Here is a 16,713-nt window from a genome sequence, read left to right on the forward strand (position 1 = left end):
AACAAACAAACAAACAAAAATCCCCAAGGAGCCCCTGGGTCCTGGGTCCTAGAGCCCAGAGGGCTGTACTGGGAGGAGACAGGGGTGCTGGGGGGAGCAGGCTTTGGCACAGCTCAGATGGGCACTCCAAATTAAGGACCTGATACAGTTGAGAAAGGGGGGTCCCCATCCCTGCAGGTGACTGAGCAGATCACCTGGAGATGGGGGTGCTGCGTGTGGCAGCCCCAGGAGCCCTGGCTCTTGTCTGCCTTCCTGCTCCTTCCCCCAGCTGTCCGGCTGCCCAGATCAAAACACCTGGCCTGATGCCCTCCTTCAGGGCACAGGGTGTGGACCCCTCTCCTATCCATTGGAGGGATGCCTGGTGATGCCCTGCGTGGGTCCTGATACCTCTGCTGCATGTGCAATGCTGGGCAGCCTCCTTCCAAATTTTCATTTTATCCCTTAATTTAACTGGCACTTCCTGAGCACCCAGCTGGGGCCAGGCCTGTACTAGGCACTGCCAGCCCCGGCCCCTTTTTGGGGCCCAAAAGGCCCAGCACAGCCCCTCCCCCAGTGGTGGGACTGACTCCTGACCACCACGCTGGTGGGGGACTGCCTGCCAAGATGGTGCTCAAAGGATGTCCTGAGTAGGGAGGGGGGCTGGACATCAACTACAGGGTGAGGATGGAGAAGCCGGGCTCATGGCAGGGGATGCCCAGGGTGAGTGGCAGGGCTGCAGCCTGTGGGCCAGTGGGGAGTCACAGTCGGCTTGAGAGCAGGCTGGGGAGCTGCCAGCTTGGGTTTGGACAGCTCTCCCTGGCACCGAGGGGCAGGGAGCTTGGTGGGGTGAGGCTAGATGCAGGAGGGGCCTCGGAAAGGAGCTCCGAGGGGACAGGCAGGAGTGCAGCAAGGAGGCAGAGCTCAGTATCACCCACCCAGGTGGTTTGTCTGGCTTCCTTTATTAAGCGCCTACTGTGTGCCTGGCCTAGGCCCAGAGCTCGCGTCTCACCTCCATCAAGCCCCTGCCTCCTATGCCCCTTCCAAGGGGCACTTTTACTGTTCCTCATTTCACAGACAGGGCTGTGGTGGGAGCTGAGGGGCTGCAGGTCGGCCACACCCTTGCCTCCTCCTCTTCCTGGTCCCCCAGCCCAAAGACGAGAGAACCTCAGGCTTGGCCAATGCCAGCCCTGGAAACTGGCTTCCCCAGGGCCACGCCCAGCACCCTGAGAGGCCATCTGAGGGCAGGCGATGGAGGAGGGGAGCCTGGCAGAGGAGTGGGTGCCCCGGGAAGCAGTAGCAGCCCCTCCCCCAGCCACCCCCAGCAGATGCTCTTGGCACCCATTGGACCCCGAGGACCTCAATAAGGGAACCCAATTTGGAGACAAAGGCCGGCTCTGCGGACAAACACTCACGGCTATCCCCAGCCAGAGCAGCCAGGCAGCCGCGGTGAGGCCACAAAGGGCCCGAAGAAAGGGGCCGCGGGAGGGGCCGTGAATGGGCCGGGGCTGCACATGCCACCGTTGCCCGGGCGACGGCCCTCTCGCAGAGAGGTCTGCCGGGCCATTGTCCGGGGCCCGCAGGACGTGCCACACACCAGATGGTCGTGTGCTGTCTAGGTCACTTATCGGGGGACAGAGTGAAGGAATGTGGCCGGCACGGCGGGCCGCGGCGCCATCTGTTCCCTAAGTCCGTGGGCACCGGCGGGCATTGAGCACCCGGCCGGCCGGGCCCAGCCTCCGCCACGGCTTTAATTAGCTAATTCCATAATTGGGCTTTATTTCAGGTAAATTGCATTTCACACCCGAGAGGGCTGCAATGGCCCGTCCAGGAGTGGAGTCCTCGGGCACTTTGTGCGCAGTCCATAATACAGACAACAAGGGCTGGGTGCCGGGGCCGCGCCCGGCCCAGATGGGCGGCCCCATGGAGCTCCCTGTGGGCCGGGGGCCTGGGGTGGGCGGCCGGGGCTGGGGGGCCTGGGCGCTGTGGAGGGCCCTGCTTTCCGGCCGGCATCTCCGGGTTTCCACAAATATTTACCCAACAAGGAAACAACAGTTCCTGCCTTTCAGTAACTGCTGCACCGGCTCCTCCCGGGTGGGTGCAGACCGGGGAAGCCTGAGAGGCCCTGTGCTGCCCCTCCACCTCGTCCATTCCGGTCAGTGCTGGCCAGGCCAGATGCCAAGACCTATGGATTGGGGGCATGGGCCCGCGGGCTTGGCACCAGGTGGGACCTAGGGCCTTCCCCTCTGACAAGGGCTTCCACCTCTACTCCACACAGAAACCTGGGGCCCCTGTCCCTGCCACCTGCTGCTGGCCGCCTGCTGCCTCCAGTGGACTCAGGACAGCCCCATCCTTGAGATCTCAGATGCCCCAAGCCCTGGTAGCCTGAGACTTTGGGGTGGGCTCTGGAAAGAGGACAGAAGGGGGCTGCAGTCTTGAAGGATTGAGAAATGGTCCAATAGCTGAGGTACGGGCACAGCAGATGCACCTGCCCCGACTGAGTGTGTCTGTGCCGAGAGTGAGGCTCTCTTTCCGCCCCAGGAGAGGAGGGTCTCACAGCAAGCTGCTGGCACAGGGTCAGGGTGAGCAGGGTGGTGGCCCCTCTGTCCCACTCAGAGAACTGGACAGGCTAAGGGAGCATCATGTTACCAATGGGGAAACAGAGGCCTGGAGGAGGACAGGGGTGAGCATATGGGAGCCTCAGGGGCCCCAGGCCTTCCTTGCACCACACCCCATCCAGAGTCTAGCCCTTGGCATCCTGGGGAGTGGGCCTGGGTGGGGCCTGCTCCCAGAGTAGAGCATGTGGGTCCTTGGTCAAGGGCCACCCTGGCCTGGAAGGGGCAGACAGAGAGGTCCAGACAGAGCCCATCTGCCCCAGGGGCATAGAGTCTGCTGGAAGACAGGGAGTGACCACACTGTGACGGTACTCCATGGCCAGGGCCAGCCCAGGGCCCAGATCAGGAGCAACATCGCTGAGCTGGAGCCTTTGATGGCATCTTGCAGCCCCTCTGAACCCTTTGAACCCTGACCTCGGTACACGGACATAGTGTCCCTATTCCACGGCCACCTGGGCACTGCTTCCAGGGGAACTGCAGGGGTCCTGTCCATGGGTGGGGATCTCCTGGGGAGGAAGCTACCCAGAGGCCTGCAGGCATCAGCAGGAGCTGGCCAGGGATGTGGAGGCCGAGCCCCAGTTTGTCCCAGAGACCCCATGGATGCCCCAGGAACCAAGGTGAGAGCAGTGCCCAGCCCAGCCTGTGATTCTCCACGTTTATTAGGAAAAGCTTGCACAATTAATAATCAAAATCACACTGTGAAACTCATTAAAACACAGATCCAAATCACCACAAATTATTGATTTCTATGCGATGTAATGCCCAGAAGGAACCCCTGTCCTATGTAGGAACCGTGACTTCTCTGCAGCTCAGCAGCTGGCGAGGGGAGGTGGCAGTCCCCTTCCGTGTGTTTGGCTGACTGCTGGGACTGGGAGAGGGGTTGGAGGCGGGAGTCCCACGCAGAGCGGGGTTGGGGGCAGGGAGGTAGGGCTCCTCTCCAGCTAGGAAGAGCTGGCAGGCTAACCCAGGGAAGTGGGCGTTCCCCCCACTCAACCACGTGCCCTGGGGAAATGGTGAGACTGTTCCTCCTGCTGGTAGCTGGGGGCCCAGGAGCAGTCTCCACAGTCTTCCGCCCATGGGGTCAGCATTTCCTGAGAGTGAGGGAGCCAGCCACAGGCCCTCCAAATGGGGTCCTGGGCTTTTATTGCCGGTGGCCCTGTAGCCAGCGTGGGCTGGTCCTGCCCTGCCTGTGCCTGGCAGGGTCCTGGATTTGAGGCTGGGGTCCAGAGGTTGCTCTGTCTTCCCTCAGGAAGCCCCCTGGGCCAAGCAGGGTGGGCCTGCACTCAGCCTGTGCTACTTCCTGATCATACATGGGCCAGGCCCGGTGCCCTGCCACTGGGTCCCAACCACCATGCCAGAGACGTCAACATCACCATGTGGGGGGCCAGGGCGCTAGGGGTAAAACTCAGACCTGAGATGGGTTCCCCACACCCAGCCAACTTCTAGTACCCACCGACCAGGAAGAGGTGGCCTTGCTGAGCCCCCAGGCTCAGGCTGTGCTGGACAGCATGGTCCACGGGGTATTGGGGCCTCCGAGAGCCAGGCTCTTCTCTCTGGGCCTTTCAGGAGGTGGCCACCTTCAGAGAGGGCCAGGTGGGGCCGCCCTTGGCCTCCCCTCTGAGGCCCACCCCCCAGCCCCAACCCCTCATCAGGACCCCTCATCGGGGCCCCTCCTGGGCACGGTCAGCTGCTCGTAGGTGGGCAGGGCATTGCTGGGCAGGAAGAGCTCAGGGTCGACGGAGCCGCCACTGCCGCAGGGCTGGGTGACGTGCACCCCGTCCTCTCTGGGGGGGCCGCCACTGCCTGGGGGGCTGCCACCGTGCAAAGAGAGCAGCTGGTGAAGCATGTCGGTGATGAGTGCCAGCCTCTGGTCCAGCTGCGTCACCTGTGGGGACAAAGGCAGACGAGAGAGTCAGTGGTGGGAAGCAGCCAGGTGTGTAGACAGCCTCAGAGGCCGGGGAAGGGAAGGTGCCAACCATTTCTGCAAGTGTGTGCTGTATGCAGGCAGCACGCATGTGTGCACCCTATGTCTGCAAGGCCCTCGGTCACGCCCGTGTGTGTGCGAGGAATGTGCATGTGTGCCCATTGGAGTCCATCCCATGCGTGCGGGAGTCCCTGTGTGTCCACAGGCATGTAGGCTCAGGGTCAGGAGCTCTCCTCTGCTCCTCCTCTGCTCCCCAGGCTGGCTGGCCTTCTGTGCCACATCCCCACATGGCAGGGTCTGTAGCAGGGACCCGGACTTGGAATACTTGGGTTTGCGGCAGCCTTTGGCTTCTTGAGGTCAGGCTTGGGGACCTTTGGGTTAAGGGTCAAGAAAGGCTGGGGGGGCCGGGTGCGGTGGCTCAAGCCTGTAATCCCAGCACTTTGGGAGGCCGAGACGGGCGGATCACGAGGTCAGGAGATCGAGACCATCCTGGCTAACATGGTGAAACCCCGTCTCTACTAAAATACAAAAAACTAGCCGGGCGACCTGGCGGGCGCCTGTAGTCCCAGCTACTCGGGAGGCTGAGGCAGGAGAATGGCGTGAACCCGGGAGGCGGAGCTTGCAGTGAGCTGAGATCCGGCCACTGCACTCCAGCCTGGGCGACAGAGCGAGACTCCGTCTCAAAAAAAAAAAAAAAAAAAAAGAAAGGCCTGGGGGCTGTGTCTACTCTGTCTGGAGGAGAACTGGACAGAGGGCAGAGTTCAGCAAGGCTGGCTCATGGGCAGGGCCTGGGGTGGTTGAGGAAGCAGAGGCCTTGGGCCTTGCCTGGGTGCAGGGGATGCCCCTGCTGGGCCACTACCAGGAGGGGCTTACAGGGACACAGGGGGCTTGTGCCTCTGCGATGCTTTCTGCAATGGGGTAGGGGTGGGGTTTTTTGTCATCCCCCAGGAACCACCATGCCCTTTCTTTAACCTGGCAGGGACAGCACCATTTTCCCAGACACCATCTGCACCCACATTCTGTGGTCAAAGCAGTGCCCCAGAGTGTGCCCTCTGGCTAGCCATGTGGCCTCCACCTTCTCAGGGGCTGGTTCTGCAGTGAGCTATGTGCCAGGGTGGCTGCCCTGCAAAGCTGGCAGGGAGGTCAAGGCAGGACAGAACCCGAGATGCACCCGGCGCACAGAGTAGGTGCTCAGAGGCCTCGCAGGGCTGCAGAGTCAGCAGAGAAGCCAGGTGGTCTGAGAGCTCCTTGGAAGGACAGCACCGCTGGGGAATGAGGCGGGAGCCCAGCCCTGGGTGGGAAGTGGTCCTCCAGCCTTGATGGGGAGACTGGAAGACCCTGGCCGGCAGGCCGGCACCCTCAGAGCAGGTGCTGGGTGAAGCAGGGCCAACCCCAAGGGCAGACTAGGGCAGGTGAGGGAGTCCAGGTTGGGGACCCCTCTCCCTAGGAGGGTGGACCTGGGGGCCCCAGCATCAGGGAGGGTTCGGGGAGGGCGTACAGCTCTGTTGGTGGCCACAGGAGACAGGGCTGGTCCTTCAGCCTGTGGTGTTCTTGCAGGAGAGCCCCTCAGCGTACTCTGTGGAGAATGAAGTAGACCCTTCCCCACCATGGGTACCTGGAGGCCTGGAAAGACCTAGAAGTGGTGTGGGAGGGGCAACCAGATTAGCACCGGACAAGGGCTGAACAGCAGAGCTGCTTCAGGGAAACATGTGGTTCCAGAGAAAGGCACCAAGATGACTCAGCCACAACAATGACAGCCACTGGCCCTAAGGACAGGCAGCAGGCGGGAGCTGGCCTGGTCCCCCTGGCCGTGCACTTGAGGTGTCTGCACCCTAGCTGCTCCAGGCAGGCCTTGTCCCTCATGCACCCGGCCCCACTGCTGATCCAGCTGGATAGGCTTGGGGCAAGGTGTGGGCCAGGGCTGGGTTCTGTGCGGGTAAGACCACCACAGGGAAGATGCTGCTGGGTGACGTGGGCACAAGCCCCGAGATGGCCAGAGAGGGAGCAAGCAGTTTGCCAGGGTCCAGGTGGGCCCAGGCCAGCTTCAAAGGCTGGGTGCTGTGGTCATCACCCACAGCACCTACCACAGAGGCTGAGCATGGTAAGGAAGAGGTGGCCAACAGGGTGCTGTGAGAGGCTGAGATGAGAGGGGGGCGCCTGCCTAAGTGGGGTCGAGCGTCTGTCTAGAAGGCTAGCCAGGCAACCTCCACCTGGGAGGTGGGACTGTGCCCTGCCCAGAGCAGGAGTCCAGGGGACCCACTCCCAGCCCTGGGTGGTGGGGGCTGCAGTGTGGAGGTTCCCCGGCTCCCCTGTGGTTCTGCCTTGCAGGTATGGGGTGAGTCTGAGACCCACCTGTCCCGAGCACAAGGGCAGGTGTACGTCCAAGGTCTGACGGTTCAGGCCAGAGGGAGCCCCATCTTTTATTTTTCCCAGATAAACCTGATGTGAAGCCTGGACTATGGAGGAACAGGGTGCAGGACTTCGGTGGTTTGGCAGGGGCAGGGACCCAAGGCCATCCACCGGGGCCCCTCACACCCAAGGACCTGCCAGCACTTGAGGGCTCTGCAAAGCCACTTGGGGACCAGCCACAGAGGTCCACACCCCATCCCACAGATGTAGACACTGAGGCCCAGGAAGAGGGTCAGGGTCACTGGCTGAGAGTGCTATGTCTCCCATCCTGTCCCCACAGCTCCCACCCCAAGGCTCTATCTTGAGACCGTGGAGTTGCCATCGGGGAGGACACAGTGTCAGGCAGGGAGCTGGTAAGAGCGGAAGGCAGGATGGGGCAGGGCCTCTGGGAGGGGGACTGGCCTGAGGTCTTGTTCTTGTTTACCCACACCCTGACCCCTGTGTCTCCTGCTGCCGGCAGGACCAGCCCTCTCAGTCCCAGGACCTGCTCATGCCTGGCAGGAGGCATGGGAGGTTGCTCAGCCTTCAGGGTGCACATGAGGAAACTGAGGCCCAGAGATTTACGAGAGCATAGCAGATCAAAGGTGCAGCCAGCCTGGGTCTTTGAGGGCAAAGCCTGGGTTTGTGTCCTGGGGCCCACCTCAGCTCCCTGAGCCCCGCATGCTGGTAGCGTTGAACGAGGCTTGCTCTGCATGGCTTACTGTCACTAACTGTGCAGGCCCCAGCTTGGGTATCAATTGGTTTGGCATTAATTAAAGCACCAAATACATCACAGATGAACATTTGTGGTTTCATAAATTTTCACTTTACGGCACTTGAACATCTGTCCAAGTCCCACATGTGCTAATGGGCGTGGAGGCCTTCACAGGGTATTCTTGGGACAGAAGGAGACAGTGGGTGTCAGGGCCACAGGCAGGGTGTGCAGGCTGAGGGTGTGGCTGGTGCCAGCGCTCGGTCCTGAGCCACCTTGGTGACAGCTCCTCCCGGCAGGGAGCTTCGGCACTGTGTAGAGAGGCACTCAGCCACCTTTGGGGTAGGGAGGCAGCCACAGGGCCGAGCTTGTCTCTGACTGACACTGAAGGGCTCCCTGAAGCTGCCTGGGCCAGCACCAGCCCATGCCTGGCTCTGGCTGGTCCCAAGCTCACCTCAACTGCTGCCTGTGCCAACTGGGGCTTTGAGGGACTGTCTGGGGTCTTTGGCCCCAGAGACATGCTCTCATCATCCCAGTTGCTAGTGATAGAGGTCCCAGGGGTGGGCCAGGATGTGGGCTGGATGCCCAGGGCAGGTCCACAGTCTGATACATCCTGATGCTGCCCCTCTTGTGGGAAGGGCCCAGGCCTGGGCTACAGGTGGCTCCTCTGCAGCCCCAGAGACTTAGCTCTGACTCAAGCACTTGTTACAGCCTGCTTCCCTGAAGGCTCCCACCCCACCACTCTGCAGGCAAGGTGCCTTCATCTTGCTGGCATGTTTGGTTTTGGTGGTGATGGAGGAGCCTGAGAAGCACCTCGCATGGCCAAAGCCATACCCCACTCACAGGGAGGTGCATCCGGGCAGGTGCCATCGGGGAGCTGCTGCCCTTGGGGAAGGCAGTGCATGCTCCAGGCACTGGGGCCGGTTCCCCAAGAACTGCTGGGACAGATCAATTTTGGGGATCTCGGCCCCCGCCATTATTTGCAATTTGATAGTGATTAAAAGGCAAGGCAGACAAAAGCTGCTTTGTGCCCGGCCTGCACTCACCAAATTAATAACCATAAGAGACCTATGCAGCCCTCGGAAGAGAAAAAAGCAATTAGAATAACAGCTAGTTAGAGAGCCCCGGGCGGCCGGCAATCAAACCCAAGGCGACGGGGATTCCTGTTTGATGTGGTTATGAATTTGTTTTCAAAAGAAAATCTTGAAAAAGAGTCTTTCAAGGGAAATTTTTGCAGAACCTGCCCGGCCTTGATCCCCGCCTAGGACCGCCAAAGGCCCTGGCCTCATGGATGCCAGACTGGACAGGGACAGGCGGGAGAGGCCGGGCACACCTGCTGCTCCCAGGGTGGGGGTCCTGTGCTCTGCCTGGGCTGTAGCTCCCCAGGAGGCAGCAAAGTCACTGCTCCCTCTAGCATCCTTGTTGGGCAGTGTCAAGACCAGGCAGGGCCTCCCTGGGGCCCTCTGTGGGGTCACAGGGCAAAGGTTACCTTGGCCTTCCTCCTGTCTGCCCTGAGGAACCCATAGTTACTAAGCCACTCTCAGGGCGGTATCTAGAATGCTTAATACTAGGCTCCGAGCAATCGGATGCCAGCCCCGGCTCCCGCGTGGAGCCGGGCACAAGCGGCAATAGGTCACAGCACGTGGTAAGGTCACAGTTCATGGCAGGGCGCGACGTGATTGTGTTTGACTTTGCTTTAGTGCTTCCGTTCTTGGACAAAAGTCGACCGTGTTTCTCACTGCTGAGGTTTTACTGCCAGGCCCTTGGGCAGCTGCCCTGCTGGAGCTTGCTGTGCTGTGGCCAGTGGGAGATGGCCTCAGAACCTGCCACACTGCTGCAGGGCCCTGGGCACGCAGGCTGGCTGGGACACGGCACCTCCTCATGGGAGTGTGCAGGCAGGCGTGTGTGTGCTGTAGCGGGTCTGGGGTCAGACTGCCTCTGCCGCTTTCCAGCTGGGTGACCTTGGTCAAGTCACTTTTGCTTCTCTGAACCTCAGTTTCCCTGCCTATAAAACGTGGCAGCTGTAGCATCTTCCCCAGGAGGATGCTGCGGGGATCAAGTGGACTGAGGCATGAAGACACCAGAGGCAGAGCGTGGTGCTCAGTGCACGGCGAGCCACCCAATGACCATGATCGTTAGGGATTCCTCGAGTGCACGTACAGTCGCAGATGTGTGCCTGTGACCTGAGGCCAAAGGAGCATTGCTGTGCACATGGGAGGCATGCTAGGTGAGCCGGCACATGTGTACCTCATACGCACCTGGGGCTGTATGAGAGTGTGGGACACTGTGCAAGAACGCAGGAACCACCCTGCCCGTGATCTTGCACAATTCCCTTCACTTTCCATTAGGTTGTTCTCTGAGTTGCCCAAGGGTTGGAGTGCACCTGCCTGCACCCCCAGGCCTGTGGGCCTTTGTGTGTGCTACAGAGGTGAGCACCCCCTGCAAACCATCACAGGGGTTGGGAGTGCTGCTGGGACAAAGCTGCGTGGAGAGCAAGCAGCAAGTCCCAGGCACGGGTGCTTGGGCAGGTACCAGGCGTCCTCTCCTAATGGGGAGACAGATGGCACTGAGTCTGGGACCCATGGTCACACACATACCAGCTGCTCCACCTGTCCCCCAGAGCCCTCCACCTGGGCAGTGTCCAGGCTGGGTGTGGAGTCTTGGCCGAGATCGAGTGTGCGTGGCCACCCCCTGTGCTCAGGCTCGGGACTGGCGCCTGCCGGTGCGCGACTGAATTGGCAGAGCACTGGAGGTGAGTGTGGCCGCTCAGAGGCTGCGACCAAAGGCCCTCATCTTGTGCTGTCCCTTGGCTGCTCACTGGTGTCTGCTGGGAGCAGCAGGGGGCAAGCTCTGCTGTGGCTGGGGACCACACTGCTCACGGTCGTTACATCCTCGGGGTCCTTCGGCCACAGACAACCACGTGGCGGTAGGCCTGTTGTCAGCACCACCCCAACACCCTTCCTGGGGCTGCTGCCTGCCTGGCTGGCCCTCAACTGACCACCCCAGGAGTGGGGGTTGGCCTCCTTGCTGAGAGGGGCCAGGATGGTTGAAAGACCCTTCCCCTGCTGCTGACAGTCCACTTTTTGCCAGGCCCTCTGGCCCACCGACGCGATGCTTTGGCCCAAGGGTCTGAGGGGCGCCATGTCCCTTGGCCTGACCGTGTGGGGGGATGCCTCGGGATCATCACCACATGCACTTGGTTCCTTCCTGGGACCTCGGTTAGGATGTTCTCGTCGCTATTTGCTCTTCCAGGGGCCTGCAAGGCATGCAGGCCACGGCCCCGCAGGTCAGCGTGTCCAGCGGTGGAGCTCAGATGCCTCCAAGCCGGCCGATGCTGTTATCCACATTTGGGCTAAAACCAACTCCCAGCGTCCTGGTGTGCTGCTGGGTGTCTGCGGCTCTCTGGTTGCGAGCGTGTGCTCTGGCCTGCCCCCCCACGCCCCTTTGGCCCTAGGCTTGCGGCATTCTTCTGCCTGGGGCCGTCATAACTGCCTTGCCATGTGGCTATGCCCCCAACCTGTCCACCGCTTGCTCCAGGCAACAGCCAGCCTGAGCCTTCCCTCCCAGCCTGGGCCAAATCCTTCTGCAGAATTCCCACTGGATGGGGAGTAAAATCCAGTCTCCTTCTGCAGTGCCCCCAGGGGTGTCTCCTCCGCTGGCCCCTCTCCAGCACTTAGCACGTCCATCTCAACTGGGCCCTGGGGCCTTTGCACCCGCTGTTGCCTCTGCCTGGAACGCTGTCCTCTGTTGCTTTGTATAACCTTAGCTCAAAATCCTGGGTGGCCTCCTCATCTCGTCTCTCCCTGTGTTCCTCGAAGCCTTCACCACTCCCCGAAATGTCCTCATTTATTGATCTCCTTGCTTGGCGTTTTGCCACCAGCTGGAGGCCCAGCTCTAGGCCGGACAGTCACCGTCTTAACCCCAGACAGTCTTCCAGAGCCTGGAGCCTAGAAGGTGCCCAGTAAACACATGGAGGGTAGAGTTGGTGCTGCACAAATGTTTGTTGAATTAGTAAGTGAGGCCCTGGCCAATTTCCTGGGGCCCCAAGGCTGGAGCGAGGGGCAGAAGCCCCTAAGCCCACCCCCTTCCAGGGTGGGTGCTGGGCAGAGAAGCTGAGGCTGGGACTGGGCCTTTTCACGTTCATTGATTTGTAAGGACTCTGTATGTTAAGAAAGATGTCAAGTACACATCACACATGTTTTTCCCTAGTGTGCTATTTGTCTCGTGTATGGGTTTATGGCATTTATTATTTTTTTGTTTTGCCACACAGAGGTCTTCCTTATGGTTTCACTTTTTCACGTGGTCAAAGCCATCCATCTTTTCCTTTATGCCTTCTCATCCTGTGCGTGCTTGGAAGGGTCTCCTCCATTCCAACGTCAAAATCTTTTTTCCTAATATTTTTTTGATTTGTGTTTTACCCTTAAATCTTTGAATCGCATGGGATTGATTCTGACCTACAGACTTAACTTTGGCGGGTTATCCTGTTGATATCCCACCACTTATGGCATGATCTACCTTTTCCCCACTGGATTCGAATGTTCTTTTTGTATATCACTGACCTTGAACAACACAAGTTTGAACCGTGCGAGTCCACTTCTACGCGAATTTTCTTCCTCCTCCATCACCCCAGGCAGTAAGAGCCACCCCTCCCCGCCCCCGCCCCCAGCTAACTCAACGTGAAGATGACGAGGATGAAGACCTTTACAACGAGCTGCTCACACTGAATGAATATCTCTTCTCTTCCTATGGTTGTCTTAATAACATTTTTTCTCTAGCTGACTTTATTGGAATACATGAAGCATATAAAATATGTGTTAATTGATTGTTTATGTTATTGGTAGGGCCTCCGGTCCACAGGAAGCTGTTAGTGAAGTTTCTGGGGAGTCAAAAGTTATACATGGGGCCGGGCGCGGTGGCTCAAGCCTGTAATCCCAGCACTTTGGGAGGCCGAGACGGGCGGATCACAAGGTCAGGAGATCGAGACCATCCTGGCAAACACGGTGAAACCCCGTCTCTACTAAAAAAAAAAAAATACAAAAAACTAGCCGGGCGAGGTGGCGGGCGCCTATAGTCCCAGCTACTCGGGAGGCTGAGGCAGGAGAATGGCGTGAACCCGAAAGGTAGAGCTTGCAGTGAGCTGTGATCCGGCCACTGCACTCCAGTTTGGGCGACAGAGCGAGACTCCGTCTCAAAAAAAAAAAAAAAAAAGTTATACATGGGTTTCTGTTGGAGCACTTTGGGGGTCGGTGCCCCAACCCCGCGTTGTTCAAGGGTCGACGGCACAAAGTTCCTGCACGTCTTCATGTACTTTGGCGTCTGTGCAGAACTGTCCTAGTGATCGCTCTTGTACATGCTTTGATACTGGGGGCGAGGGCCCTGCTGTCTGGAGGTGAAAGACGGCAGGCTCGTTCTGCTGTCCAGTCGGGGAGCGGCGAGGGGAGCCAGAACCTGCCCTCTCCCAGGTGACCTCATAACCTCCCCTCTTGTCCCCCTGGTCAGAGAGGTCTCGCTCCTCTGCTAAGAACCGGGAGAAGGCCTCTTCTTTGTACTCTGAGCAAACAACAAAGTGCGTACCATGGCTGTGGGGGCTGAGGGATTCCAGCCCCTGATGCCTCCCCTCCCCCAGCTGGCTCCAGCCACCAGAGCCTCCCCTCTCTTCCTCTCGGCCTGGACGCCTTCCTAGATTCTCCCTCGGCTCAGCCCTCACCTCGTCATAGCCCTCAGGGCTCTACGTGTGCCGTGTCTGCTGACACGAGCTGGTGCCACATGGCCCCATGCTCTTGGACATTTAGCCACCTCCCTCCCTCTCTGCATCTGGGTTGGGGCTGACATTTATGCCAGAGCCAGAGCTGTCACGTCCACAATCTCCCAGCCCTGCAGAGGCTGCTCCGTGCGGACATTCATGGCAACTTCAGAGTGGGGACAGAGGTCTTGGAGGGAGTCAGTGGCAGAGCCAGGGAGGCCCACATGGCACATCACTCCCTGGGTAGCACTGGAGCCCCTTTGCCCTCCTCCCTTGGAAGGGGCCTGGGCAGGGGTGCCCAGGTGCACCCAGATGCCAGGGAGCTGCCTCACTGCCAGGCAGGTGGGAGGCGGTGGGGAAGCCCCAGGCTGGGATGGGGTCTTCAGTCTCCCCAAGGGCTGGCCCATCCCTAGCTTGGCCTCAGGAGCATCCTGCTGGCAGATGCCAGGTGGGGGCGGCTCTGTCCAAGAGCCCGGGTCAGCTGCCCACCTGTCCACCTAGGTGGGGCTGGTCCCACCGGCCGCTGTTTGGGGGCCAGGAGGGCTGGAATGTAGGGCAGGCTGGAGGCCCAGGAGCTGTGTTTGTGCTGGCGGCAGGCACAGGCCCCACCTGCATTTGATTCTCTGCCGCTGCCTCCTGAGCTGCCCCCTCTGGCGAGCCCATGGAGGCCCAGAGGCCAGGGGACACCAGGCAGAACACTTTGTTCAGGGAGCCAGCGAGCACTCTGCTGCCTCAGCCAAACCCCAGCCCAGCCACGGGGGCAGGTAGGCAGGGGAAGCCAGGGCTGCCTGGCCACTCCCGCATCATTGCTCCAGGTCTGCCCACACTGGCCTTGCTGCCCCCACATCCTCCCCTACCCTGGGCCCTCAGCCACTTCCTGGGCCATCTGGAACTCCTGAGTGCACCAGCCCCTAGGACCTCAGCAATGCCCCTCGCTGTCCCCAGAAAACCACAAGCAGACCTTAGATACTTCATCTAGCCTCCCTTTCCCAGCCCAGCAGGGTGGCCCCATTCCACTGGAAGTCAGACCCCTGTCGTAGGCTCTAACCCTCAGTGGCTCTGGATAAATGCCAGAGTCCACTCCCAACCCTGTGGTCTGGCCCAGCCCCCATCCCTGGCCTCACTCTGCAGCCTGCTTCCCAGTGCCCTGGTCCCTGGTCCCCAGCCCCAAGCCTGCTTCCTTCTTTCCGAATGCTGTTTCACACTCCTCCAGGTGCCTGACCAGCATGGAGATAGTTGTGCACCTGTCCCCCGACCCCGCCAGTGGATGTGAGCCATGTGAGGTCAGTCTGGCTTCCTTCTGTCCCCCACCTCTGCCTGCCCAATCCCTACTGGTGGCGTTTGCTTCTCAGAAGTAGAATCCCTTCCTGAAATTGCCCTTGGCATGCAGCAGGTATACCCCAAATATTCCTGGACGTAGGCCGGAACATTTCTGGGCTGGCTCCCTCTGTCTGTTGCCACCATTTTTCTCTAAGATCAAGGCCTCTGAGGCCCGTGACCCCTTCTCCTTCCTGCAGACAGAGAAAGAACCTGCTGATCTCCTACACAATGTCCACTCGCTAGGTGAGGACCCTTGAGGCTTCCCTGCTGTTCTCCAGATACAGCCTTGGTACCAGCCTCAGCTGAGGGTCCCTTGCCTCGGGCCCCTGTGGTCCCCTTGGCACTGCCCTTGTTGCCCCAGAGCCAGTTTCCTCTGGTTCCTACTTCAGGACCCTCACATGGGCTGGCCCTGCCTCCTGGAGCACCCACCCCTCTCCTTAGCCTCCAGGTCCTTCTCATTCTCCAGGCCCCAGGTGAGGGTCTCCTTGGTGAGCCCCCGTCCCTTCCCCCTCCTGGTCTGGCTGTGGTCACTTCCCCTGCTTTCCATCCCCCACCTCTGTCTGTCTGGTCCCTACTGGTGGTGTTTGCTTCTTAGAGGCCGCCTCTCCGAGGGCAGGGCACTGCACAGTTCAATGGCCTCTTGCCCACTGGGAGACCCGGGCCTTGGTCACCTTTCGAGCAGGGAGGGACTGGTGAGTCTGTTCTGTGGCACAGTGCAGCCTGGGGGCTCAGGCCGGGGCGTGTCTGGGAACGGAGGCTGTGAGTGCAGGGCAGGCTCTCCTGGGCCCCAGGCCACTCCCTGGGCCTGAAGGGAGGGGCTCAGGGGAAGGATGAGGCCCCTGGTCCCCAGCTCCCTGGGCAGTACCGAGAGGCCTCTGGCCACCTCTGTCCCCTAGCATCGGCCACGCCCACAGCCTGCTGTGTTCTCCCTCCACCCAGGCCTCTCCCAGGGCGCTCTTGGCTGTCCCTGCTGGCTCAAGACTGTGTCCTCTTTCTGCACACTCGAGACGCTGCCCAGGGAGCTCCCAAACATGCACACTATGTGAGCCTCTTCCTCAGTCCCACGTGCCCCACCTTGCCCATCCCCAGGAGAGGGCCGCCATGCCCCGTGCCCCCAGCCCTCGGGCTCTCTGCCACTGGGGTGCTTGTCCTCCTGAACCCTTTCTGTGAATGCTTCACACATTTGCTTCAAAATTACTCTGTGTACAGGGTTTTTCATGATATAAGTACTCTATGAAGACATTCTCCCGCCAAATAGACATTTCAAAGACACATCCCTGTCTCACCTGCCCCGTTTCCCTCTAGGGCCCCTGCCTACCAGGTAACCAGCTTCAGGATCTGATGTTTCTCCTTCCAGCAACTTTACTATGCCTGATTCTGCCTGGTCAGCAAAGCTCAGCACGAGTGAGGCGAGGCGTGATGTGACACACGTGTGGCTCTCCACTGCTTGTTTCCATGCGACACGCTTGTGGAGGCTGCAGTAGAATCATGTGGACAGTTGTTCGCTCCTGGGACGGCTGTGCAGCCCTCCTTTCTGTGGGGGTTGCTGACATGACCACCCAGTCCCTGCTGGTGGGCGTGGAGGCTGAGGGCTCCACAGGCCAAGTCTTTGTGCCTACATGTGCTGGTGTTTGGGGGGAAGGGGCCCCTCTTCTGGGGAGCTTGGTGGCGACAGCCAGGCCATGCTCTCCCGCCTCCTCCCCTCGGAGTGCAGTCTGGCCTCACCCTCTACCTCCTGGGTGAAAGCTTCTACCTCCCAGCTGAAACGTCACCATGCCTCCCCACGGACAGATGGACAGATGGGCCTTCCTGTACCTGCTCTGTGGGTGTGGGGGCTCCTGCTTAGCACAGTTTCCAGACCCGTCTCCCCGCTTTCCCCAAGCCACCCGCCTTGAATCTGGGGTGCTCTACCCGACCCATACCCTCATTTCTAAAGATTTGAGCCACTGGTCCTGTCCCTTTCCCTCAGAAGTGCCTTTGTGACACTTGGCTGCTTTCAACTCTTCCACCCTCTGCCTCTTGGTCTTGTCTTTAC

At 60.1% G+C, this 16,713-nt stretch overlaps 1 protein-coding gene across 1 annotated transcript in view; it reads right to left on the minus strand.

The window, feature by feature from the left end:
• Nucleotides 1–3,231: 3,231 nt before the first annotated feature.
• The window catches only part of KCNQ1 (potassium voltage-gated channel subfamily Q member 1), a 336,495-nt gene continuing 323,013 nt past the window's right edge, over nt 3,232–16,713 (minus strand). Inside the window, exon 17 of the mRNA XM_017886015.1 lies at nt 3,232–4,476. Coding sequence (XP_017741504.1) covers nt 4,240–4,476 — 237 coding nt within the window. The 3' untranslated portion in view covers nt 3,232–4,239. The remainder of the gene's footprint in view (nt 4,477–16,713) is intronic.

The sequence above is a fragment of the Rhinopithecus bieti genome, unplaced genomic scaffold (assembly GCF_001698545.2).
Source record: "Rhinopithecus bieti isolate Rb0 unplaced genomic scaffold, ASM169854v2 scaffold_1014, whole genome shotgun sequence".
Lineage (NCBI taxonomy): Eukaryota > Metazoa > Chordata > Mammalia > Primates > Cercopithecidae > Rhinopithecus > Rhinopithecus bieti.